Genomic DNA, 26,271 nt, shown 5'->3' on the forward strand with positions numbered 1-26,271 from the left:
TCAGAAGTGGTGTGCCGAGTCTTCATTTATTCACTCTAATTTAAGGTTGTGTGCCAGTAATACATTTTAACGTTTTTAGAAGGTCTCTCTCTCTAAGTCTATAATATATAACTAAACTATTGTATGTAAAGTAAACAAGGTTTTTAAAATGTTTAAGAAGCTTAATTTAAAATTAAATTAAAATGTAGATCTTATCAAGTTTAGTGCAGTGGTTCTTAACCTGGGGTGCATGCACCCCCTGGGGGTGCGAGATGCCCTTTCTGGGGGTGCGAGACAGGCAAGATTTTTTTAGAAGGTAAATCATCTAAAACACAAATTAAGCACAAACACATAAGTACAACTACTTTGTTTCATCAAACCTATGTATTTATTAACATAATACATTTAACGATTACTGTAATATAGAAACAAAGTTTTTAAGTTTACAATTAGCTTAAAAACTTGAAGTGTAATTTTTTTTATAAGGCCTGCAGAGCGCTGAGACCAGGCCAGGAGCAGAGCCCTGGGCTGGCTGCCAGTACCCCAGACTGGTAGGAGGGCTGAGCACGGCTGGAGGCCCAGACCCCAGGAGGCTGGAACCCCAGACCAGCAGTGAGGTGAGTGGGGCTGGCGGCTGGTATCTCAGGCCGGCAGCAGGCTGAGCAAGGCCGGCGGCCAAGACCCCGGCTGGCAACGGGCCGGTGGCCGGAACTCCAGACCATCAGCAGGCTGAGCGGGGCCGGCAGGCAGAATCCCAGACCGGCGGCGGGCTGAGCAGCTCAGCCTGCCGCCGGTCTCGGGTTCCATCCGCCAGCTACAGCCAGCCAGGGTCCCGGCCGCCGGCCCTGCTCAGCCCGCTGCCAGCCGTGGGTTCCATTCACCCAGGCCGGCAGCGGGCTGAGTGGGGCCGGCGGCCGGGACCCCAGCTGGAAGCAGCGTGCCAGTAAAAATTGGCTTGTGTGACACCTTTGGCACGCGTGCCGCAGGTTGCCAACCCCTGGTTTAGATAGCAAAATGCAAAAGGAACTAATGGAGAATCCCTACTGAACTACACTTCTCTACACCAGCAATCCTAACCACTGCCTATAACTGGCTACAGAAAACCACTGCCAGGAAATGACTCATGCAATGAAGCTTTGGACCTTTACAAATCTTTACCATTTATAGCACGGTAACATTATAGCCAGAACCAAGTCTGTTTTATCCCTCGGTGAGCAATTCTCTGCTGTGGAAACCAAAGACTCTTCTTGATTTTTAAACAACTGGTGGGTATGAATCCTTTTCCAGCAGCTGTTAAGTTATGAATGGGCACTGATTAGCATGTTGTTTGAATAGGGATAGGTGCATAACTTGCAAACTGAGCCCTGCTGTGACTAATGCCAGCTGTTTCTTAATTCTCTGGGTACAGACGGTGGATCAGAAGGAAGAGTCTTGTACAGGAATTGAGCTCTCATGCACAAATAAATACTCATTTTGTCTTTGTTATGCTGAGGATTTTGTTGGTTTGGAAAACATTTTATCTAGGTTTCCTTGGAAGCTTCTGGTCCAGATGTCATCCTCCACTAGGAGAACAGTCCTTTCTTTGCTACTGTTGGTGTTAACAGTGAACAATGGATTGCTATGCTGGTTCTAATGAGAGGGTTCAGGCCTGTCTGCTATCTCAGCTACTAATTTCTCTTTATTCAAAAAGTTCCTCACCTGTAAGTTTGGACGCACAAGATATCCGTTTAGGATGATTTACTGCTATTCATGGGTATATTAAAACTTTCTTGAAGCCAGCAAATGAGAAGCCAATGCTCTAGTAACAAATCACATCAAGGGTTTGACCAGGACAGAACCCAAGATATATGGGATATGTAGGGTTAAAATCAGAGAGGCTACAGCACAAAATGAATTACACCTACCACAGGACATAAAAGGCAATAAGAGGTTCTTTCAATACATTAGGAGCAAGAGAAAGATGAAATAAAGCATAGGTCCACTACTTAGCAAGGAAGGAGAGCTAACCACTGATGACATCAAGAAGGCTGAGGGATTTAATGCCAATTTTGCTTCAGTCTTCACTAAAAAGGATAATGGTGACCATATACGCAACACAATTACTAACAACATGGGAGGAATGCAATCCAAAATATGGAACGAACAAGCTAGAGAATATTTAGGTAAGTTAGATATATGCAAGTCAGCATGGCTTGATGAAATCCGTCCTAGGGATTTGAGCCATTAGCTGAAGCAATCTTGGAACTATTAGAACGTCTCTTTAAGAGCTCATGGAGGACCTCCATGATGATGCCTCAGAGGACCGGAGAAGGGGAAACATATTACCTATCTTTAAAAATGGAGAACAAAGAGGATCTAGGGAATTATAGACCAGTCAGTCTGTGATACCTGGAAAGATATTGGAATAAATTATTAATCAATCAATTTGTAAGCACATAGAAAATAATATAAGGAATAGCCCATGTGGATTTGTGAAGAACAAATCAAGCCAAACTAACCTAATTTCCTTCTTTGTGAGGACTGATAAGGAGGACTCTGTGGAGGTGATATATCTTGATTTTTAGTAAGGCTTTTGACACAGTCCCAAATGACATTCTCATAAGCCAACTAGGGAAATGTGGTCTAGATGAAATTATAAAGTGGGTATGCAACTGGTTGAAAGACTATACTCAAAAGAGTAGTTATCAACGGTTCACTGTATGACTTATGGTGTGGGGGTGGAGGAGAGATGTATTAGGTAGGGTCCTGGGGCTGACTAGTCAATGTATTCATTAATGACTTAGATAATGGAGTGGAAAGTATGCTTATAAAATTTGTAGACGACATCAAGCTGGGAGAGGTTGCAAGCATTTTGGAAAACAGGATTAAAATTCAAAATTACCTTGACAAAGTAGAAAACTGGTCTGAGTTCAACAAGATGAAATTCAATAAAGAAAAATGCGAAGTACTTCACTTAGGAAGTAAAATATCAAATGCACAACCACAAAATAACTGGGTAGGTGGTAGTATTGCTGAAAAAGGAACTAGGGGTTATAGTGGATCACAAATTGACTATGAGGCAACAACATGATGCAGTTGCAAAAAAGGCTAATATTCTGGGATATATTAACAGGAATGTTGCATGTAAGACAAAGAAGTAATTGTCCTACTCTACTTGGCATTGGTGAGGTCTCAGCTGGAGCATTGTGTCTAATTCTGGGCACAACACTTGAAGGATCTGGACAAACTGGAGAGGGTCCAGAGGAGAGCAACACAAATGATAAAAGCTTTAGAAAATATGACCTTTGAGAAGAGATTAAAAACTGGGCATTCTAGTCTTGAGAAAAGAAGATTGAGGGAGGAGGAGTAGGAGAACCTGAAAACAAATACATTAAGGGCTTGGTCAATTATTTTCCATGTCCACTGAAGGTCGGACAAGAAGTAATGGACTAATATGCAGTGAGGGAGATTTAGGTTAGATATTAGGAAAAAAAATTCTAACTATAAGAGTAGTTAAGCTCTGGAATCAGCTTCCAAAGGAGGCTGTAGAATCCTCATCATCACTGGAGATTTTTAAAAACAGGTTGGACAAAACACCTGTCAGGGATGGTCTAGGCTTACTTGGTTCTGCCTCAGCACAGGCGGCTGGATTTGATGACTTATCAAGGTACCTTCCAGACCTACATTTCTACAATATGTCTCACTCCAAGCAAGGATCAGCTACCTAGACAATGAGCCACTTGCTTGACACCAAGAAGGTCTTCCTTACTAAGTACATGAAAAAATTTACGTCTGAATGGACCTATCTGAGACTTTGAAATTGCTATGAAGTGCGTCCTCACTCTTATGGTCTACAAAGAATCTTTTTGAAGGAAATCCCTTCTGAAAGGTGTGAATATATAGCTACTGCTGCACCAAACTTATATTCCCAAAACTTATATAAAAACAAAGATATTTCATAACATTTTAGTTTGACAACACTTGGTTTTAAACAGAAGTCCTCATATGGATGTTTTGATGCCCTAAAAGTAGATGCCTATAGGAAACTGTGCATCTAATAATCTTGTTAATACTGATGAGGTCCTTGCAAGCAACTGGCATCCTGTCCTAGAAAAATCCAGCAAGGTTTTTTTGTTTGTTTGTTGTTTTTTAAAGTGGTGCAGGTGTGGTGCTTCTGCTGACTGTTCACAGGGGGCAGGCAGCATACTATTTATCTTGGCCTGAAGAAGTCCTGCTTCTTTTCACTGGGAAGCTGAAAACACATATCCAGTATCTTGAGAGGGAACAGGACAGATTTTGTATGTTGGTTCTAACTCTGAGCCCTGTACCATGGCAAGGGGGGGGGGGGGGGAGACCAGAGTGGATGCGAACAAGCAGGGCATAATTCACTCTCTGTAGAGCCTTGCATAGCACCACTTAGATTTAACCTGGTATCTACAGGACAGTTCTGCCACATCTGAGCGAGGGCAGAGAAGTCCTAGAAGGGAAGCACTGGGAGTGGTGGACTCAGATGGCTAAAGCCACCATAGTGCCAATACCAGATATGGGAGGAGCAGGAAGAAAGATTAATTTTTATTTCATGCAGTGGCACTATATAAAGTTCTAAAATAAAATGACCAGAAGATAGAAAATCTGGTGGCCTGATCTGAAGGGCAGGGCTTAGTCCTGAAGCCTCCAGCCACACCACTAAATTGCCTCTACATTCCAAAGATGGGGAGCCTTACACTATTAGTGATTAATGAGGTCAACAGCTATGCAACAGAAAGAGCTGACTTAATAACAAGTTTTTCCAAAGTATTGTTTTGTTTGTTTCCAGTACAGGATTGTGCTGTAGAAAACTTTAGATCACATTGCAGTATCTTAGCAGATAATTAATTAAGCTGAAAACCAAGGATGACACTGTATTCAAGACTCTCAAAGAAGCCAGGATATTTCTCCACACCATACATTTTACTCTTTTCTCCCCATTTTTACACAAATCACCTCTACTTCTGTAACTAAACACATTAATCAGTAATAATTTCTGCCTAGGCTAGTTGGGTTATTACCTTCAAATGTCTGAACACTCTAAAACAAATTAAAATTGTCTTTGACTACCAGTCATCACCTCCGGGGAGGGGGTAGATGGAGAGCCTGTCTTCATTCAAATAAATGGCAGCTTTCATTGATCTGAATGAAGCCAGGATTTTGTCCCAGGTACCTGGGATATTCTTATGGGGTTTGCTATTTTGCCTAGTCCAGTTCATAAATCAAGATAAAAATAGTTACCAAGCCTCCCTTAAAAATACAGAACAACAAACAAAACTATATTTATGGTTAATTTAAATACAATTCCATCCCCCACCCCAAGGAAAAATACTTATTATACAAGCATTTGGTACTGAAACATTAGTTAAATATTTTAAACAGTGTACATTTGTATGCAGAACCACTACTACCATAGTAATATTGAGAGATCATCATTCTACTTTTTGAGTTTCTTATGGAAACGTCACAAAATAAATATAGCAATAGCACACATCCCTGCGTGTCAAACAGAACTGTAAACTTCAATGCAATAAGTATCTGATTCCTTTAAGTGATATAAAAAATAAAAGTATTTGCCATTTTAACCTCCTGACAAGAAACATTTTCCCAAAAGGTCTTAAAAACAGGATTACCAGGTCCCTGAGCGCTGCACTGCACCTACCACTGACTTACTATCATGGATGTTCTCCTGATTTTCTGTCCCCTTTCATTTCTACAGACCACCAAGAAGTTGAGAAAATTTCCTAAGACTTGGGGTAAAATCCTATCTCCATTGAAGTCAACGGCAAAACACCCTTTGACTTCAGTGAAGCCAAAATTTTGCTAAATCTTCACAGTTTCATTTTGCTTTATTAAGACTCACCCCTCTCCTCCTTTCTGCTTTTTGGCTAACAGCAAGGAAGACAGACTTTCTGCTTAATTAACAGGTCTATCCTTTCCCCGTGTCTTCTGGTCCCTACCCCGGTGAGGATCAAAAAACTGTTGTGCATACAAACATGTTTTCTATGTCCACCAAAGGTAGGACAACTAATAATCAGCGTAATCTGAAGCAAGGGAGATTTAGGTTAGATATCAGGCAAAACTTTCTAAGTAAGGATAGTTAAGTACGGGAATAGGTTTTCAAGAGACATTGTGGAAACCCCATCACTGGAGGTTTTTAAGAACAGGTTAGAACAACAACTGTCAGAGATGGTCCAGGTATACCTAATCGAGCCTCAGCATGGGGGAAGAGGGATGTAGGGGGGATGGATTAGAAGAACTATTGAGGTCCCTTCCAGCCCTACATTTTTATGCTTTTATGATTTGTAATATGATATGGCCCATGCCATAGACAAAATGAACATTATTCTATTAATAGAAATCCCCTCCCCACCTGTAAATCCCATTCTCCCCATATAGATTATTTAAACTATTCAGATTTTTTTTAAAAGCTAGAAGGTGAACAGTGTATTAACCCCCTCCCCATATATAGTTTTCTTTTAATTTGCCGACATAAGTAAGGCCTAAAACTCAAATTGATACTGTTTCTCCACCTGCCTATAATTCAATAACTTCTGAAGACCACCTCTAATCTGGTAATAGCTGGCTTTCTAATATCGTTAGAGGTGATCCACAAAGGGAAAATAATTGTTTGTGCTCTTTTTTGCTTCTTTATAAAGAACTGAACTTTATTCCTGTTTTTCAGGAATATCAAGATTAATCTTCCCTGATTCTACTGGAAGACAAGATAACAAGAGTGGGAGTTTTCAGCCCTAAATTGAAGAGGTGGGAAGCCTGAATCTAACAAAGATTTTCTGCCAAATATATAAGCAGGAGCTGGAGTCAAATAAATGCTGACAATCAAGCAAAAAACAACCCAGTTTTATACAGTCAGATTAAAAATTCCTACACTATCCTTGTCCACTGCTCAGATTAAGTCTTTTATGATGTCATAACTGTTTTACTTTTTCAGTTGTCCAAGAGTCCCATAGCAAAAACAGGTTAGTTGAGATCTGATATTTCTAATGTAAAACCAAACCAGAAAAAATAGATTAAAAAACCAGGCCTTTTTTACACATCATAAAGAGACGGGGGTAGGCAAAATTGATTCCCTTCACTTGTAAGTCACTTAACAGAACTGTCTTTCCAACACTGAATGTGAAAAATGAGAGAAAAGAAAAGGGAAACTATCTTGTATAAGAACCTATGTTAGTTCATTTGAATATTCATTAAATATTAGGGTCATATACAACAAAGAATTAAATGAAGCAGGTGAAGTTTTTTGTTATTGATAAGAACAGTTTGATGTAAAAAGTACTACATGGCAAGAAAACTATACAGTACAACTACATGCACCGTAGCGATGGCTATGTAAAAAACACAAATACATAATGCTGATATTCCCCAAGTCCCATTTAAATGAATTCAATATAATAGTTACATTAAATACAAAAGTTAAGATTAAATTTTTCACAACTTACTAAAAGCATTTCTATTTTCTGTGGACCATATGCATTACCACTGAAGCAAGCTTTTATACACATAAAAATTACGCATTTTTATATAGTTTTCTTTATTCACTATTGCTAATTACTAGTTAAAAGACATTTAGATCTCATCTCTGTACTTTCCATCCAGACATACTGACCCCTTTAAACCTCAGATGGTCTCTTTAGTTTACATGAATGAGCACATCTTTAACTTTTAAAATACTTTGTTACAATATGTTCCTGTAGAGTAATTTTTTCATTCAAAGGAGCATTGCAAGTCATCCAACAAGAAGTCAAAAACAGGTGATGTCAACAAGATTTACTACCTCCAAGACCCATCTGTCACACTCAAATGCCTCCATAATTTGGGGATAGTAAAAAACAAAAAAGATAGAGTGTTTGTCATTTTACACCATCAGAAAGGTAGGAAACTCTCAGAACAGCAGGAATATTCTAGTATCTTCAAACCTCAAGTTCATTTCTAATACTTAATAGGAAAATTATTTTCCTATCATGATATAATACACTGAAATGGGAGTAGATCAAAGCGCACTAGTAAACTGTTAGTGCAGGGCAGCAGGATTCAAATGGATAATTAGTGCACTGCCAGCTAGTGCAGGATAGATTTTCACTCCAGATTGCTGTGGACTAACTAAAACAATGAGGAGTCCGGTGGCACCTTAAAGACTAACAAATTTATTGGGGCATAAGCTTTCGTGGGTAAAAAACCCACTTTGTCAGCCCAGACCAACGTGAGACATCCAGAGTGCCTTTCCTGCCACCCCGGATCAACCTCACAGAGGATTTGGAGCAAGATTTTTTTCCCCGCAGGAGGTGCTGGCAAAGCTGACAAGGACCAAAACCACTATGCCCTGGAAAAGATGGTATCTGCTACCACCTGCTGAAGAAGTGAGACCCCGGCTGCTTGGTGCTCACCGTCTTCAACAAACAGAATCAGTTCCGTGGCACCCCCTGCTCCTGGAAAAAATCCATGACTGTGCTTGTCTATAAAAAAGGCGAACGAGATGACCCCGGCAACTGGAGGCCCATCTCCCTCTGCTCCACCATCTACAAGTTGTATGCCAGCTCCCTCGCAGCAAGGATCACAGACTGGTCAGCATGCTGGGGCACCGTCAGGTCAGTGCAGATGGGCTTCATGTCTTGCGAGGGATGTTACTAAAGAAGTGGGGGTTTTACCCATGAAAGCTTATGGCCAAATAAATCTGTTAGTCTTTAAGGTGCCACCGGACTCCTCGTTGTTTTTGTGGATACAGACTAACACAGCTACCCCTCTGATTCTGTGGACTAACTGTTTGTGTAGACAAGCCCAAACACTAAATTATATGAAGATCAGGGTGGATAAAAATCAATGATTTAAAAAAAATTAATTTTCTAAATTTAAAATCAGATTTTTTTTTATAAAATGCTTTTTGAGGGAAAAATAGTTTTAATTAAGCTATATATTTGAGCTATCATGCCTCATCCTGAAGTAGGGATTATAAATTCTAATTCTATAATATGAGACAATATATTCATGGAATGTTTAAGAAAAGTTTTGTAAATGAGTTCCAATAGTTCATGGATTAGGGACCCAATCTTATGAGGTTCCAGGGGCTTCTGTATAGATTATTTAGGTTAATCTTTCTATCTACCCAATAGGACTCAGTGCTCAGTCTAGAAGATACCATCAGAGATGCTTAGTTTTGCGGTTCTCAAACTGGATTTGTCTCCCCAGAGATAACATGCTTGTTAACAGCAAAAAAATGTTTTAAAATAAATATATAGAGGTGAAAAATAACAGACCTCAACCCTATTGTCCCTCTTCAAAAAGTCAATCCCTTACCTCTCTCTAAAAGTGCAAAGTTTCAAAAAGTTCAATGAATAGAAGACTGTTGGGGGTGGAACAGATCTGTGCAAGGAGAAGAAGTCTGGAGATAAATCTGAGAAGGGAGGGACAGGCAGTAGAAACAAAAGTGAAATAGTTTGAGTAGCATATTCCAGAAGTCTTGAGGTCTTTCTGAGTGTAGCCTTTGTTGATTTGAGATCTACCATACCATTCTCTCACTAGAAGGGAAAACCTATAAAGGCAGCAGGCTGTAAAAGAGACCCATTTTGGGAATATTTTAACGAGGTTCCTCTACCTGTGGGTAAGACAGGCATGCGTGCAAAATGCAAACAATGCAACAAAGAAATGCAAGGCCTGGTTGCCAGAATGAAACAACATCATGAGAAGTGTTCCTTCTCAGAAGAAACTGCATTGAAGATGATGAAAGGAACATGTCTGAACATGCAGGATCTTCAGGTTGGTAAACTTTTTTCTTTCATACTTCTTTCTTAAGGACTGCCTGTCTTCCTTCTGGACTACTCCTGAATTCTCATGTTTGAGCAAAAAATATAGTTGTTACTCGGTGGCAGGGGCGGCTCTAGACACCAGCGCGCCAAGCAGGCGCGTGGGGCGGCCGTTTCCCGGGGAGGGCGGCATTTGGCTCCGGTGGAGCTCCCGCCGGCATGCCTGCGGCAGGTCCACCGGAGCCCGGGACGAGCGGACCTGCCGCAGGCATGACTGCGGCGGGTCCCGTCTTCCCGCGGCTCCGGTTGAGCTCCCGCAGGCATGACTGCGGCAGGTCCGCTCGTCCCGAGCTCCGGTGGACCTGCCGCAGGCATGCCGGCAGGAGCTCAACCGGAGCCGCGGGAAGAGGGGACCCGCCGCGGGACCGGGGAAGGGCGGCGCAGCACTCCGCGCTGCTTGGGGCAGCCTACTTTCTAGAGCCGCCCCTGCTCGGTGGTACTATCATTTTAGATGCAGTTGTGATTAAAAATAAATAGCTGAAACAGACAGATCTTCCTTTTACAATTTCACCTTTAAAGTAGTACTGAGCATCAGTGAATGCAATGAGTAATACTAAATGAGCAGTATGGTAATAATAATTGAATAATTGCATTGACTTATTTTGTTTAGGAGAATTCATCCTCAATATACAGGATCCTGAAGACTATCCACCTTCAAGATCACCATCATTTTCTATAGTTTCAGAGTTATCTGCCAATGATAGTTTCAGTCACATCATGTATTTCACATAGCCACAGTATATCACTGTAGCAAAACGAAAAAAAAATCTCCATCATCCAGAAACAACCACTGATAAGTTTGTGATAAGAACCACCAGATTAAAAAAAAGTCAATTGATGAAAAAAATGCCCCCTTTGTTTATGCAACAAACTCTCCCTTCCGTATGATTGAGAACCCACACTGCATTAACATGGTTCAGTCATTAAGATCAGGATACAGTCCACCCAACAGAGCAGATGTCACAGGCAAATTGCTGGATAAAATGAATGAAAGAGAAATTGAGCAGTGTGCAAAAAGGTCTAGAGGGTAAAATTGTTAACATGAGTCTTGATGGGTGGAGCAATGTCCACAATGATCCTGTTGTATGTGCTTATGTGACAGAAGATGGGAATGTCTTCCTTTCAGAAACAATTGATACATACAAACAGCAGAATACTTACAAGAAGTTGCAATAAAAGCTACAACAAACTGGGGGAGGGGGAATTCAAATATCTAGTATGCAGCTTGGTCACAGACAATGCTGCAAATGTATCCAAGATGAGAAAAGTATTTAGAAGAGAGTCCCAAGCTAACATATGGTTGCAGTGCTCATTTGATGCACCTCCTAGCCAAAGACTTCAATGTTCCAGAAATAAAGGCTAATGTTGAAATTGCAAAATACTTCCATAACAACCATTTTTCAGCTGCTGCTCTGAAAAAAATGGGAGGAACCAAGCTAACTCTCCCACAAGCTGTGCGATGAAACTCAGTAGTGGACTGTTCTGAGCACTATATCAATAACTGGCCTAATCTGATGACAGTTTGTGAAGAAAATCATGAAAAAATAGATGGCACTGTCACAGCCAAAGTTCTCAACATTGGGCTTAAGAGAAATGTTGAACACATGCTGAGTACCCTTGAACAAAATGCAGGGAAATAGCTGTTTTACTGCTGATGCTGTTGAAATTTGGAAGGAACTGAGTGAGATTTTAAAAAGAGAAATATGCAATGACAGAGTTAAATTACAAACATTAAAAAAACGAATGGGACAAGCACTATCTCCAGGTCATTTTCTTGCAAATATTCTCAATGCTTGGTACCAGGGTCAAACCTTAACTGCTGAAGAAGAGGAGTTGGCATGGACATCCAGCTATCATCCCTCCATAATGCCAACTATAATAAACTTCAGAGCTAAGAGTGAACCATTCAAGAAATATATGTTTGCTGATGATGTTTTAAAGAAAGTCACACCAGTGAACTGGTGGAATTCACTTAAGCACTTGGATTCAAAAACTGTTCAAGTGATAATCTCACTTTTAACAGCAGTAGCGTCTTCTGCCAGTGTAGAAAGAATACTTTCTGCCTTTGGACTAATTCATTCCAAATTGAGAAATTGTTTGGGACCTGAAAAAGCAGGAAAGCTTGTTTTTCTTTTCCAGATTATGAACAAACAGGAAAATGAAGGTGAAGACGACTGAGTTAGCTGCAGAAGCCAATATTTTAAGTTTCTCATGATGACCTGGCTGACATAGTCTATTTTTTTTAAATATTTCATTTAACTATTTTAGTTAAAAACAATTTTAACAAAAGCCTGATTTTAAAAAACTTGAATGTTTAAGTAAATTCAAAAATTCTTATGCTTGTTTTGTTAAAATATGTGTTTGCTGTTGAAGTAAAAAATCCAGAATACATAATGATGTTGTTTTAGTTAAATAAAACAATTTAAATGTCTGTCTGGTGATGTTATCCTCCTGATACAGCATGGCAAGAAAATCCTCCAAATATTAATGATTAACCTGTTGAATTGGAGATATTTATGAAGTCATTAGAAGATGAACTATCTGCTTCAATTACCTTTGGTAAATGAAATAACCAATCATTCATTTTCTGATATAGCTGTAAAACTAATCTGAAAAGTTTTCAAAATAAATCACTTTAAACATGTATAGTGTGTACCTTCTAAAAATGAAACCTACATCTATCTCTGAGTTGTGAAGAATATGTATTATGTTATGTATTAAGGTTGTATATATGTATTAAGGTTAACAAGAAAGCACTTTTATGTAGAAATCCATGATTAAATCGAGTCTTCCTGACTAGTGATTTAAATCAAATCCATCCAAGCTGATGAAGATCAACATTCAATACATTTTAACGCCATTATCAGAATACTTTAGCCACACACGGAAAGATTCTACTGTATCATGTAGCTGGTGTCTACACTGCTGCTACTTTTGTCTAGAACGACCTAATAATAAGCATCTTCATGTATCCATAGTAACTTTCAGTCTACAGGGACAAGTGTCAGGAAACACAAAGATACTCATGCAAGCTGATCAATCTAAATAAGCATTTATTTTCTAAAAGAAAACAGCTATACTGAGCAACAGGCAGGAACTAGAAGAGTCAGATTTTCTTACAATTATATTTAAAGAGTAATTATTTTCATATACTGAACTGAGATTTCATAGTGGCATAAAATTGTGACTTCTTCCCTGCTCACTCCAATAAAAATATAAGTTTTTCAGTAAAAACACATTTCTCATGGAAAAAAACTGTTTGCCGTTACCAAATGCAGAGAGTTTATAAAAACGTGGAGTGAGTATTTCAAACAAGACACTCTGAGGTGTTTGTAATTAAAAACTGAAATCTAAGGTGTTCCAAATATTGCCCTACAAGCAACTTCCATTTAATTTAAATTTTTAATTTAATTTTTTTAAATCTCATGTTCTAATTTTACACAAGAATATTTAAATTTTGCAAGACTAGAACTAACATAGGCTTCAGCGGCTACTGTTAATCAGTAGGAAAATCTTTGTTTTGTTATTTAAATCCTTTACTTGGCAGCAAAGTATCGTTTAGTCAAACGTGTGTGTGTGTGTGTGTGTGTGAGACTTCATTTTACTACTGCTCCTGGAAATTCTACTGCTAACACAAATTTTTCCCCTCAACCACAAAGATTATAACTCTGCAGGGACGTATTTACATCCATCTTAACACACATCAGCGTTTATCACAGATTGGGCATCCGATTGTCACCACTTCATTCTCCTTGATCAATATTTAATCACTGCACAGTTATATAGAAGAGAATGAAAAATGATTGATGGACTAACAGTCTATATGGGGCTTCCCTCAGTGACAAAGTTTACGCTAGAAAATTGTGTACCCATTTTCCAGCAATGGTAGAACTACACTAGAGACAGCAATGACATAATCATTAGTGTTCACAGGGCTCAGGAAGAAAAATGAAAATAAAAGTCTCTAGTGTAAATAAGGCCAATGAGTAAAATATATCTCATGGATAGCTGACATGCAGTACGTATCACATCTCAGGAGAAACTCAACTGATGCCATTATGGCCCACCCCACAAATATATTACTCTTGGGGGAAATTTTGCACCAATGTGCATGCGCAGAATTCATGTCCCCTGCAGATTTTTTTTCTCTGCAGAATATAGATTCTGCTGGAGAGGCACTGAAGTCACATCTTTCACCCACCAGGGACTGCTGTGGTGCCAAGGAGAGGGCAGCGCACCGGAGAGGCTGCATTCCTCACAGCAGGGCCAGGTGAGGAGGTACCAGATGGTTAGACTGGGGCACGTGGGGCTGCAGGGGGGTCGGGGGGCAGTCACAGACTGAAGTTCAGAAGGGCTAGTGGGGGAGACAGACTGGCATGCGGGCTCAGGAGCTAATGCAGTGACAGCATCGAGCCAGGGGCTGAATGGGAGGCTAGAGGTCAGCCAGGATCTGCATGGGGGAGGCTCCCCAACTTCCTAACCATCTCCCTCTCCCCCTGAAAAGAACAACTCTGTTCCATACTTCTCCCACCCACACCTAACAACCCTCCAGGTTCACTCCCAGCTCCTCCATTACCCCTGACTCCTCCAAGCCTTTGCACTGCTTCAGAGGGGTAAGGAAATACATTTCTGTATTGTAGTTTAAATGAACTATGCAAAGTTCTGTATTAAATATGCCTAGTAAGGAATCTATTTGTGAAATACACATTTTGTGATTTTTTTTTTAATATTTATTGTTATAGACATACTTGCTGACAGGTATTTTGAAATAAATTACTAAAATAATTGAAACTGGTATGATAATATTATGTTACTTTGAAAAATTCTGCACATAATATTTTAAAATACTGCATATTTTATTTGTCATTTTTTTGGTGCAGAATTCCCCCAAGAGTAATATATGAAATAAACTGTGGAACAGTATTGTACTGCATTTGCCAATAAGAGCTTTCTTAGTGGATGTTATTTATATTATAGCATTATTATGGGCCAATCAACACTGATACATTCATTCCAGATTTAGGCCCCTATTGCAGTAACTCTCAAATTCACTGAGCCTGAAACCCTCCCCACTTCTTTACCAATATTTCCCAAAATTTTAGGCCCTCTCGATCAAATATTTGTATTAATTCTAATCAAGGTGGGGTCCTTTACTTGGTTCAATCTACTAAGCCCCTAACTACAGCAGTCTTAATTACTGTAAGTAGCATACTTACAGAGGGTAGTTCTTAAAAGCAGCTAAAGTACAGAATAAGATAACTTACACCCAATCTCATCTGAAAAGTATCCTTTCCTTGAGTAATAAGGTCCACTCATCCATTGTACTGCATATTTCATCTTGCTTGCAGAACCAGAGCTGACAGTCACTGGCAATCCCTATGAATTCCCTGCCCCATTAGAGTTAGCTCCAGGTGCAAAAACTTTCAGGATAATCCCATCCTTCTTTCCTAAATAAGAGACTGTGTTAACTAAACTTTGGGGGGAAAACAAAGAAGTTTTTCCTATTGCACAGCATGGGGATAATTTTCCCTAACAAAATAAACCTGAATCTTTGGCTGTCAAGATCCATCTCTGACTCTGAATTACCCCTTTGTTTCCAGGATGGCTGGATCTGTGGACCTTATTATTTGAAGAAAGGAAGTTTTCAGGTAAGTTTCAACACATTTTTCTATGTCTCATTATACTGAGGTCCACAGGTTTGTTACATTGAGATTTTCACAGAAGTGTCCTTCCAGGGTGGGAAGTAGGATAATCTTTTAAATATGGATATCCAAAACAAGGTGAGTTATATATCCTCTGTGTTCCCCTTATTAGAGTACAACAGCAGGAAGATGATTTCTGCAGGGAATTGGCTGAAGACTGAAGACCAATGTGGTGACTTGATGGCCACATGGACCTCCTAACTTCTCTCGACATAGGGCACCATAGCACTTGCCCACTGCATCTAAAGATATGAGAGATGGAAGAGCATTTCTTGACTCCTGTGATAAAAAATTAAGTTTACTAGGCAATGAAAGCTATGACACCTGTGAGGATGACCTGTGTGAATAAAAAGTATAACAGTGGGCCTCAGAGAAAGCTGTGAACTTCAAAATCTCACCTGACAGGAAATAGTGGTTATTGGGAAAACTACTTGAATGGACTGGAAGTATGACACTTTCAGAACTACTCCAATTGAATGCTTACAGGTAGATCGAGAATGAGGTTCCAAAGTTGTGTTCTGAACTTGTGGGATTGAATCATGGGAGTTGCCATAAGGAAGCATTTAATATCAGAATTTGTAGACAATTTAAGTTTCCTGAATAGGCAGAGAACGTGATAGTGCTGAGATGACCTTCTAGCCTGGACACCCATAATTCAGCCCTTTGGGAGAAACACAAGACTTGTAACATGGTAGATAAACCATAGACTTTGCATCAGCTGCTAGAACTAAAGTTCTGTTAGTTGGCTTCTTTCTAGGGTCCACGAGAGTGGAAATCACCTAATCCAAGTTCTGAACTTGTCTGGGGTGCAGAATACATCTTTGCTACAGCAGAGCTCGTCCTTGAGGTAAAGGCATTGGGAGGTTGAATACTAGGGTCATCAGTCTTGAGAACCATAGTCTCTTTACCCAGAATAGTTTGAACATTATCACTGCTGCTTTCTCCTTCCTGTCTTTGTATAGTCTGGGGGAGCAGTGGAAAGTTCTCTCAGACACGGATCCATATAGGCCATAGGAGGCTGCATTTCCCCTGGAAGCCTCAGCCTGGAATATCAGTAGGAAAGCCTTGTGAGGCCTATTCCCTGGGGGGAGACAAGTGGGCCTGAAAGCCCATACAGCTTTCTGCTATTAGCAGTGTCCAAAGCCCCTCACTTCATGGCCTGAGGCAAAGCAGAGAGAGGAGGAAGCTGAGCTCTGTAATCAAGGCCATGCTGGTGGCTCCAAGGACTTGCTACTAAGCCTGCCAATTTGTCTGACTCTTGATCCACTGGGTTCTGGAACAGGTGGGGCAGCGGTATAAACTCTCAAGTACTGCTCTGGGGATCTGTGGGGTTGGCAGTGGCCTCAGCATTTCTACACCTTTTGCCAGCTTTTCCAATCCTACTCGCCTCCTTTTCTGCCCTTTCTGCATGGGAGGCAGACTGAAGCAACCCCACCCACGCAGGACTTCCAAGACAGTGTCTGCATCTTGCCCATCACAGCCAGTCTCTCCAGTCCTGCTGGTTCTTATCCTACCCAGTGTTGAGCAGTGGTGCTGGAACAGTTTTTGTAGTGGGGGTGCTGAGATGTACCCCTCTTGCCCCAGTCTGCGCCCCTCACCATCCCCTAGAGCTGGGGCCGGGAGCAGGCTGTGGATCTGGGAGCGGGGGGACATGGACACGGGTCAGGCAGAGGAGGCTGGGGTGAGGCCAGCGGCCTGACGGGCCCCCTGGGGCTGGTAGCAGAGACCCTGGTGCTCCGGCAGCTGGGTGGAACCCTGCATGCAGGGCCGGCGGCCAAGCAGGACCCGCAGCCAAACAGGACCTAAGGCTGGCAGTGGATCCCCTTGGCAGCAGCGAGGCCAGCAGCTGGGACCCCCTGCGGCAGGAACACGGGGCCAGCAGTCGGGACCCTGGGCAGCAGGGGAGCAGGATCGGCAGCCGGGACACTGGTTGCATAACCTGGGGGTGCTGCAGCACCCCCTGAACCTCTATTTCCTGCGCCTATAGTGGTGGGTGGGCTGACGGAGGGAAAACCGCCATCTGCCCACAGAGATGGCCAAGATACACAACAAGTAAGGGGCTGGAGCAGGAGACAGCCTTTTCCTTCTGTGTTCGGCTTCCATGGCCTACCTCTTTCCCTGAAGCCTGCACGGGCATCAGCTACAGCCACATCTGAGAAGGGGAAGCAGAGCTGAGGGGTGAAACTCCTCAAAAGGCATATGCAGCCCTGGGACATGACTATGACTCCCCTCAGAAAAGTTCTGCAGCAGGGAGCCCTGGCTGAGCCACCCAATGCTAAGGAGGTGGTGAAAACTGGCAGGAACTTCAGGTGGCAAGGCATTCCCTTGCTGCCAGTGACCAGCAGATCTAGTCCCGAGGCAGGCAGAAATACCCATTGTAACAGCTCTGTGCAGGGGCGGCTCCAGGCACCAGCACGCCAAGCGCGTGCCTGGGGTGGCAAGCTATGGGGGGTGCTCTGCCGGTTGCCGCGAGGGCGGCAGGCAGGTTGCCTTCGGCGGCATGCCTGCGGAAGGTCCGCTGGTCCCACGGCTTCAGCGGACCTCCCGCAGGCGTGCCGCCAAATCCGCGGGACCGGGGACCTCCCACAGGCAAGCTGCCGAAGACAGCCTGCCTGCCTGCCGTGCTTGGGGCAACAAAATACCTAGAGCCGCCCTGGCTCTGTGGACCTTCACGTGATGATAAATAAATGTTTTGTTCCTTTAATGTCACACGGAAAAACTCTCAACAAAAATACTATTGCAATTTTTTCTGGTAAATAAAAGAAAGAGAAACTGAGAAATAAAGACATCTGTCCGGCGCAGAAAACTAACACATACATTTGATTTTTGACCTTGTTGCTAACCAAACCTTGAAAATAATCACTAAACAAGCATTGCTCTTTATATTTTCTAACTAGCAGAAATAAATCACCAGAAGCATCAGTTACTGAATTTAAATCAGTTTTGTAGTAACAAGAGAAAAATAAAATCATTGTTTTGCTTTGCTGTTGTCATTCTAACCTATACCATATATGTTAAGCTTTTCAGAGTTCTGCTGTGGCAGCAATGAGTGACTTGATTCGGAGTCTACCATCCTCTGATATAATTCTGGAGTGTTGAAGAGGGCAGGGCCTTCTCCACTTGCTTTCCTTCTGGACATATGCCAGACCAACTGTGTACCAGCTTTCTGGTTGAGGCGCTCTCCCTCGCTCTTTTTTTTTTTTTAAGTATTTGGTGGGAGGCTGTTATTTCTTGTTTAATACAGTTGGAGGGAGATTATGAATTTATGTTTTGGCCCTGTTTCGTATCTTCTCTCTAACTGCACTCGGGCTGTATTCCTTTTTGTCTGCAATATTCACTGTATTATATACACAGAGGACTTTGGGCATGGAAAGTCTTATATTTATTATTGACAATCTTTGTTAGCAGCAAACTCATTTGCCCTGGTCATGATTTTATCTGGACGGAGCCTGCAATTTGGAAAGTTCATTCCTCAATTCAGAAGATGTTTTATGCTACCTTGAATAAAGCGACCTCTTTTTATACTTTTCAATATTATCCTCAGTTTACAAGATCTCTTTTATAAGATAACTATCTTAGATTCTATATTCTAATTTTCTATAATGCCAGGTGTTATATTTTCCATACTATTTTGCTGAAAGGCAGAAAGTTAGTATTTAATTTTCACACCAAATGTTTCCCTTCAACACTAAAAATAAGTTATATGCAGCATGTGTCATTTATGAGTATTAAAATCCCTAACTCTTTCATTTATTGTATCTGACTTTCAAGTGCCAGATGTATAAATATTATCATCTGAAGTGTATATTTTTGCTTCCTACTGCTGTCCCAACAAAAGATTCAAGCTTTCACTTCAATGTAAGCAAATAAGAAACATTGAAGTGCCTGCACCCCCACATACTAGACGACAAAACATTTTGGTTCCAAAAATTACAACAAAGAAAGTATATTTTTGAAGTAGGCTTTTCCCTGACACAAAATAAACAGAGTCTGCTTCGGGGAAATGAACTGTTAGTAAAATGTATTATAAAAACAAATCAATTTTCTTTTTTAGAATATAAGATTTTAGTATGCTGCTAATTTCTATACCAAGTACAAATACTTGAACTCAGTTACTTTCCTTCCAATCATTTCAACTAAGAGTAGCAGTTTCCCTACCACAAAACAAGCATATTAAAAAGACGTATTGGTAGCTGAACTCACAAAGTCTGCACAAACTCTATCAATTCATTTTAACTATCTCGACATATTGTATGAAATAGTCACTTACCCAACGATTATGAAGTGCAGCCAACTTATTTGTATCCATAATATGTGTGTTGAGTACTCATATACAGAACAGCCATTTATTAAAACTTTTTGCTATCTCACATATACTTTCATTAATGAAAGCCTCTATAGTGGCAACAAAACTTTGAGCTGAACTGAATAACTAGAGTGATCTTGCTGAACTACTTTCAGAAAAAACATCCTTTGGATCTATGGAATTCAAAATGGTCTTCAAGAAACTTTACACTGCATATTAGAGTGTTTTCTTAGCTAAATGACAATGCGCCTTTTGGTCAAATCATTAATATATTGCCAGCCTCATCTAACCTTTGAGTCAGGTGGAAAGTGGCCAAAGTACACTGTCACTTTGCCACATTATGCTGCGAATGAATCAATGATGTATCAACCATTACATCACATCACATCAGTTATTACAACCAATTACATCTGCAAAATAAGCCATGCAAAGCAACCAACCTATTGTTTGGTTAAAGACAATATTTTCTCAGGCTAATGAAAATATTCATTTTTGCTGTCAACTAAGACAGAAAACAAATATTGACTGTGCTTTGTGAAGCTTTCTTGCCAAAATAATCATTTTCACTGCTCAAAACTGCTCATTAAATCAATTTTTGACAAGTTAAATGATTAAATTAATTAATTAAATGAAATGATAGACCCTATAAAAGTGATCAGATGGAGGGAGATGGTCATTCAATATTCATCCTGTTGTGCTCTTAAGTTGCAAGAGCAATATAGGTAGAAAGAAGTTACAGCTCAGTATTTTAAACCAGATGCTCATTTTCAAAATGAACTTGTCTACTGGTAAAAGTGGAGGAAAGAGCATGTTTAAGTTTTCCTGGACAAAAACTGACAAATGCACACTTTATAAGCATGAAAGAGTCCAGCATGTTGTTCCCACACTTCCAAACTATTAAATGCTCCTCCCTCAAAGCAGTGAGCAAATAAACCACTAATGGCAGAACAACTCAACCTCCCAGAGAGCGGAAGAGAGACAATATTCTTCTTGTTTAGAGTCAAAGATCTGTCACTGCACATGTGCACAAATCAAGTGTTACTGTGTGCATAACGTGGACAACCTCCCCAGATTAAATGGAAGCTTCCCTCTATTGCAGTAAATTGTATTATGTAACTGAGCTAGGCTGACAAATAAAATTCCAACTTCCACTTTCTCTTCCCAGCAGAAAGAGCTGCTGGTCGACCCAGCACTTTCTGATAGTCTGACTGTAAAGTACGAAGGCACCCTTGCTCATCCTTTCACACACTCCAAGGCACCTGCCTAATTATTCCCTTATTTCCTCCTGGCAATCTTGTGTGTGTGCAGCTGCTCCTCCGTGCACCCCCTATGCCTAAAGTCTCCTTTCAGAGCCAGTCTCCCTCTCCTTAAAACCCACTTCTTCTCCAACGCCAATAAAACTTAATTTAAATACTTTGCTTTAAGGATTTAATCCTGTATTATAACTCCACATTACAAACTCTCCTGAAGGTCTGAGTGTCCAAAAAAGAGCAAAAAAAATCCTAAAACCCTCAAGATGCCCACAGAACTAATCTATGCATAGGAAGCAAATGTTTTTATTGGTATAAATCTAGTCCTGTGCTTCTAACTCACCCACTTTGTTTTCCCTCTGAATGGGATCCCTGAAGCCTCCTGGAGAAAGTAAAGAGCATTCTGCCAGTTAATGTAAGTCAAAGAAGATCGTAAGAACTAGATGACTCAGAAGACTGATGGTGGGATATAGAAAACTTCATCTTCTGATTGTTGTGTAAGCAGTCATGGGGTACAAGGGAAGATCCTCTCACTGGTTAAAAGAAGGAAACTAAGAGTAGGAATAAATGGTCAGTTTTCACAGTGGAGAGAGGTAAATAGCAGGAGTCCCCCAAAGATCTGTACCAGGACCAGTGCTGTTCAATATATTCATAAATGATGTCGGAAAAGGGGTAAACAGTGAGGTGGCAAAGTTTGCAGCTGATACAAAATTACTCAAGATAGTTAACTGTGAAGAGTTACAAAGCAACCTCACAAAACTGGGTGTCTGGGGGCATCAAAATAGCAGATGAAATGAAATGTTGATAAATGCAAAGTAATGCACACTGGAAAACATAATCCCAACTATACATACAAATTGATGGGTTCTGAATAAGCTGTTACCACTCAGGAAAGAGCTCTTGGAGTCCATTGTGGATAGCTCTCCAAAAAGATCTGCTCAATGGGCAGAAGAAGTCCAAAAAGCTATCAATGTTAAGAACCATTAGTGAATGGATAGATAATAAGACAGAAAATAGAACACCACTATATAAATCCATGGCACGCTATCACCTTGAATACTGCATGCAGTTCTGGTTGCCCCATCTCAAAAAAGATATTACGAATTGCAAAAAGAACAGAGAAGGGCAACAAAAATTATTAGGGGTATGGAACAGCTTCCATATGAGGAGAGATTAAGACTGGGACTATTCAGCTTGGAAAAGAGACTACTAAGGGGGAATACGATGGAGGTCTACAAAATCATGAATGGTGTGGAGAAAAAGAGTTTTGTTTTGTTTTTTAAAACTCTCTTTTGCCTCTTTACCCCACAGAATGCAAGAACCAGAAGTCACCCAATGAAATTAAGGAAACCTAAGGAAATTCTTCTTCATACAATGCACAGGCAACCTGTGGAACTCAACGCCATGCGATGTTATGAAATCCAAAAGTATAACTGGGTTCAAAAAAATATATAGTTAAGTTCCTGGAGGATAGGTCCAATTAGCCAAGATGGTTAGGGATGTAATTCCATCCTCCGAGTGTCTCTACACCTCTGAGTGCCACAAGTTAAGACTAGATGACAGGGGATGGATCACTTGATAATAGCCCTATTCTGATCATTCCCTTGGAAGAATGTGGCATTAGCCACTGTCAGAAGGCAGGATACTGTACTAGATGAACTGATCTAACCCAGTATGGCTATTCTTATGTTCAAATCCTGCTAAATTAAGAAGTAACCAAATTGTTATTGTCTGAAAATTACTCAGTGGTCTGCGTGGAGTTAACTGGTGTGTTTCAGTTTAGTTTGTAGTGAACAAGTATATTCACATTAGAAAGCGCCATATGCAGCATGCTTCTTGACAGTGTACATAGAAAGAGTTTGAAGGCTGAGTGGATGAAAAGCGGCACGGAGAATGAAGCGCCCTTTTACCCTTACAGGAAGCTACCTTGGATCTGCATTGAGGAACAGTTCCAGGGGCTGAAAAAATAAGCCTGTGTTACCATTGCCCACTGTAAACCTGTTCCATGGACACCAGAATTCATTTTCTAGTGCCATCAATCCAGCAACCACCACAAGCGCTAGAGTCATTTTTAAAAAGGTAAAAGTCATCTTGCTAAGTCAATTTACTAGTTTTTTCAGGCTTTTAGAGACTATGAAATACACATTGTATCAGTTTCAGAAAATACGCTCTTGATCGTAGTTATCTTCCACAGAGACATGATGAAAAACGGTATTAAGCCCATTAATGCTAAGAAGGCTGCAAATAGAAGGGGATTGCTTCCTATTCACAAAAGAAGGTTGTAATACAACAGATACTAAGTACTATAAATCATGTCATGACATGTTTGGTATTTTTTCTAATGCAGCTAAGACTCAGTAATTGAAAAGAGAGTAAAGAAGAAATATTGGCAGCAGATTTCCAGCACCTGGATGATGAGATTAGTCCAAAATAGTTGTGAAGGAATGTTCTAAGCATTAAGTATCTTCTGAAAAGATGTAATTTCTTTATCAGATGAAGGTCTAAGGTGCTTAAGAGGTGTCTAAAGCAACCCATAAATCCAAAGCATGATCTATGCAAGTTAGAATTGGTTTACAGGAGGGCAGTCTCTCTTTAATATCTCATTAATGCTGCAATATGAAGAAACAAATGAATGTAATGAGTTTGTCAAGTTAACACTTTCACATGCATCCAGGGCCAGTGCAACCACTGAGGCAAACTAGGTAGCCGCCTAGGGCGCCTAGTGGTTGGGGGTGCCTAAAAGCCCGCTCAGGCGAGGAGGTGGAGCGGAGGTGAGCTGGGGTGAGGGGCATGGGGAGGGCCGCCCACAGTAACGGGGGGGGGGTGCACAGGGGAACTGCTTCCCACCCCAGATCACCTCCATTCTGCCTCCTCCGCGGAGCACACAGCCCCCATTCTAAGTCTCCTCCAATCAGCGCCGCAAGCCTGGGAGGGGAGGAGAATTAGAGCAGCGCCGGCGTGCTCAGTGGAGGAGAGCTGGGGTGGGGTTAGCTGCCACCGGGGGTGGGGGGCTCCCCAGGCGGGGTTAGCTGCCGCAGAGTGGGGGGGGCTCCCCAGGGAGGGTTAGCTTCGGCAGGGGGGCTCCCCGGGTGGTGTTAGCTGCCGTGGAGGGGGTGGGGTTAGCTTCCAGCGGGGGAGGGAGAGTCTCCTGGGCCGGGTTAGCTGCCGTGGAGGGGGCTTGCAAGGGGGTAGCTGCTGTGAGAGGGGCCTCCCGGGGGGGTTAGCTTCTGCGGCGGGTGGGGGGCTCCTCGGGTGGGAGGGGCGGGGGGCATGGTTAGCTGCCACGGGGGTGGGACAGTGGGTGGGGGGGGTTAGCTGGGTGGGGGGGTGGCTCAAGGTGGAAGTTTCGCCTAGGGTGCGAAAATTCCTTGCACCGGCCCTGCATTCATCCACAACCTAGCAAAATGTTATGAAAAATGTGACACAGCGCAACTTCCAGGTCACTCAGCAGCAGCTGATGAAATTATTCAACACACTGTACAAGTCTGAGGAAGATTAACATTTTAAAGGCATTTAAATTCTTCTAAGGGATCCAAAAAGTCCCAGAAATACTCCCTTACTCCAGGAAGTTGGACCCTACCACTTGTACGTGTATCTTCATAACTCAGGTGACTGGTAAGATGACACATGTCCAACCTCAGAGCTGCTAGTTTAAACACAGCCCACATCAGAAGAATGTGTGTATAAGCATATTTTTTCTTTAAAAAATGATCTAACAAATTATATGATATTGCTCCCTTGGAGAACACTGGAGCCTTATTTTAAAGCCCCTTTGACAATCATCAGCACATAAAATACAGTCAGCACAGTTTTAGGATGTGTCTGCACTAGTTAATTTGTTTTATAATTTCCCACTGCTGCTGCTATCCGTTCAAGTCTACTGGTGGTCTCTCTATTACAAACAAGAGAGAAGAGGCTGCAGGCATTTTAACAATTGTGTTCAGAACAAGCCTAGACACAAGGCTGGATATTAGTTGTGCAAGAGTGCCTAGGGGGCCCTAGTCCATGACTGAGGCTCACTAGGCTAGATATTAGGGCTGTCAAGCAATTAAAAAATTAATCATGATTAATCGCACTGTTAAACAATAATAGAATACTATTTATTTAAATATTTTGGGACATTTTCTACATTTTCAAATATATTTATTTCAATTACAAACAGAATATAAAGGGTACAGTGCTCACTTTATATTAATTTTTGATTAAAAGTATTTGCATTATAAAAAAACATTTTTCAAATCACCCAATACAAGAACTGTTGTACAATCTCTTTATCATGAAAGTTGAATTTACAAAACGTAGAATTATGTAAAAAAAAACTTGCATTCAAAAATAAAACAATGTAAAACTTTAGAGCTTACAAGTCCACTCAGTCCTACTTGTTCAGCCAATCGCTCAGACAAACAAGTTTGTTTACATTTGCAGGAGATAATGCTGCCTGCTTCTTGTTTGCAATATCACGTGAAAGTGAGAACAAGGGTTCTCATGACACTGTTGTAGCCGGCATCACAAGATATTTATGTGCCAGATCCGCTAAAGATTCATATGTCCCTTCATGCTTCAACCACCATTCCAGGGGATATGCGTCCATGCTGATGATGGGTTCTGCTCGACAACAATCCAAAGTAGTACAGACTGACTCATGTTCATTTTCATTATCTGAGTCAGATGCCACCAGCAGAAGATTGATTATCTTTTTTGTTGTTCGGGTTCTGTAGTTTCCGCATCGGACTGTTGCTCTTTTAAGCCTTCTGAAAGCATGCTCCACACCTCATCCCTCTCAGATTTTGGAAGGCACTTCAGATTCTTAAATGCTGGGTCAAGTGCCGTAGCTATCTTTAGAAATCTCACATTGGTACTTTCTTTGTGTTTTGTGAAATCTGCAGTGTTCTTAAAATGAACAACATATGCTGGGTCATCATCCAAGAATGCTATAACATAAAATAAATGGCAGAATGTGGGTAACACAGAGCAGGGGGCATACAATTCTTCCCAAGGAGTTCAGTCAAAAATTTAATAATGCATTTCTTTTTGAATGAGCATCATCAGCATGGAAGCATGTCCTCTGGAATGGTGGCTGAAGCATTAAGGGGCATATGAATATTTAGCACAGGGGTCCCCAACTCGGTGCCCACGGGTGCCATGGTGCCCGCCAGGGCGTCTAAATGTGCCCACGTACTGGCCAGTAGACAAGCATCTGCTGAAATGCC

At 41.2% G+C, this 26,271-nt stretch overlaps 1 protein-coding gene across 3 annotated transcripts in view; it reads right to left on the minus strand.

Moving 5' to 3' along the window:
• Window positions 1-26,271, minus strand: part of LOC120372166 (schwannomin-interacting protein 1) — a 116,301-nt gene that overhangs the window by 81,318 nt on the left and 8,712 nt on the right. The window contains exon 1 of one of the 3 annotated variants that reach the window (XM_039489003.1): window positions 19,776-19,885. The exons of the other annotated variants lie outside the window; for them this stretch is intronic. Coding sequence (XP_039344937.1) covers window positions 19,776-19,814 — 39 coding nt within the window. The 5' untranslated portion in view covers window positions 19,815-19,885. Of the gene's footprint in view, window positions 1-19,775; window positions 19,886-26,271 lie in introns of those variants that run through there. 3 annotated transcript variants of the gene reach the window in all.

This window comes from Mauremys reevesii, linkage group 9 (genome assembly GCF_016161935.1).
Source record: "Mauremys reevesii isolate NIE-2019 linkage group 9, ASM1616193v1, whole genome shotgun sequence".
NCBI lineage: Eukaryota > Metazoa > Chordata > Testudines > Geoemydidae > Mauremys > Mauremys reevesii.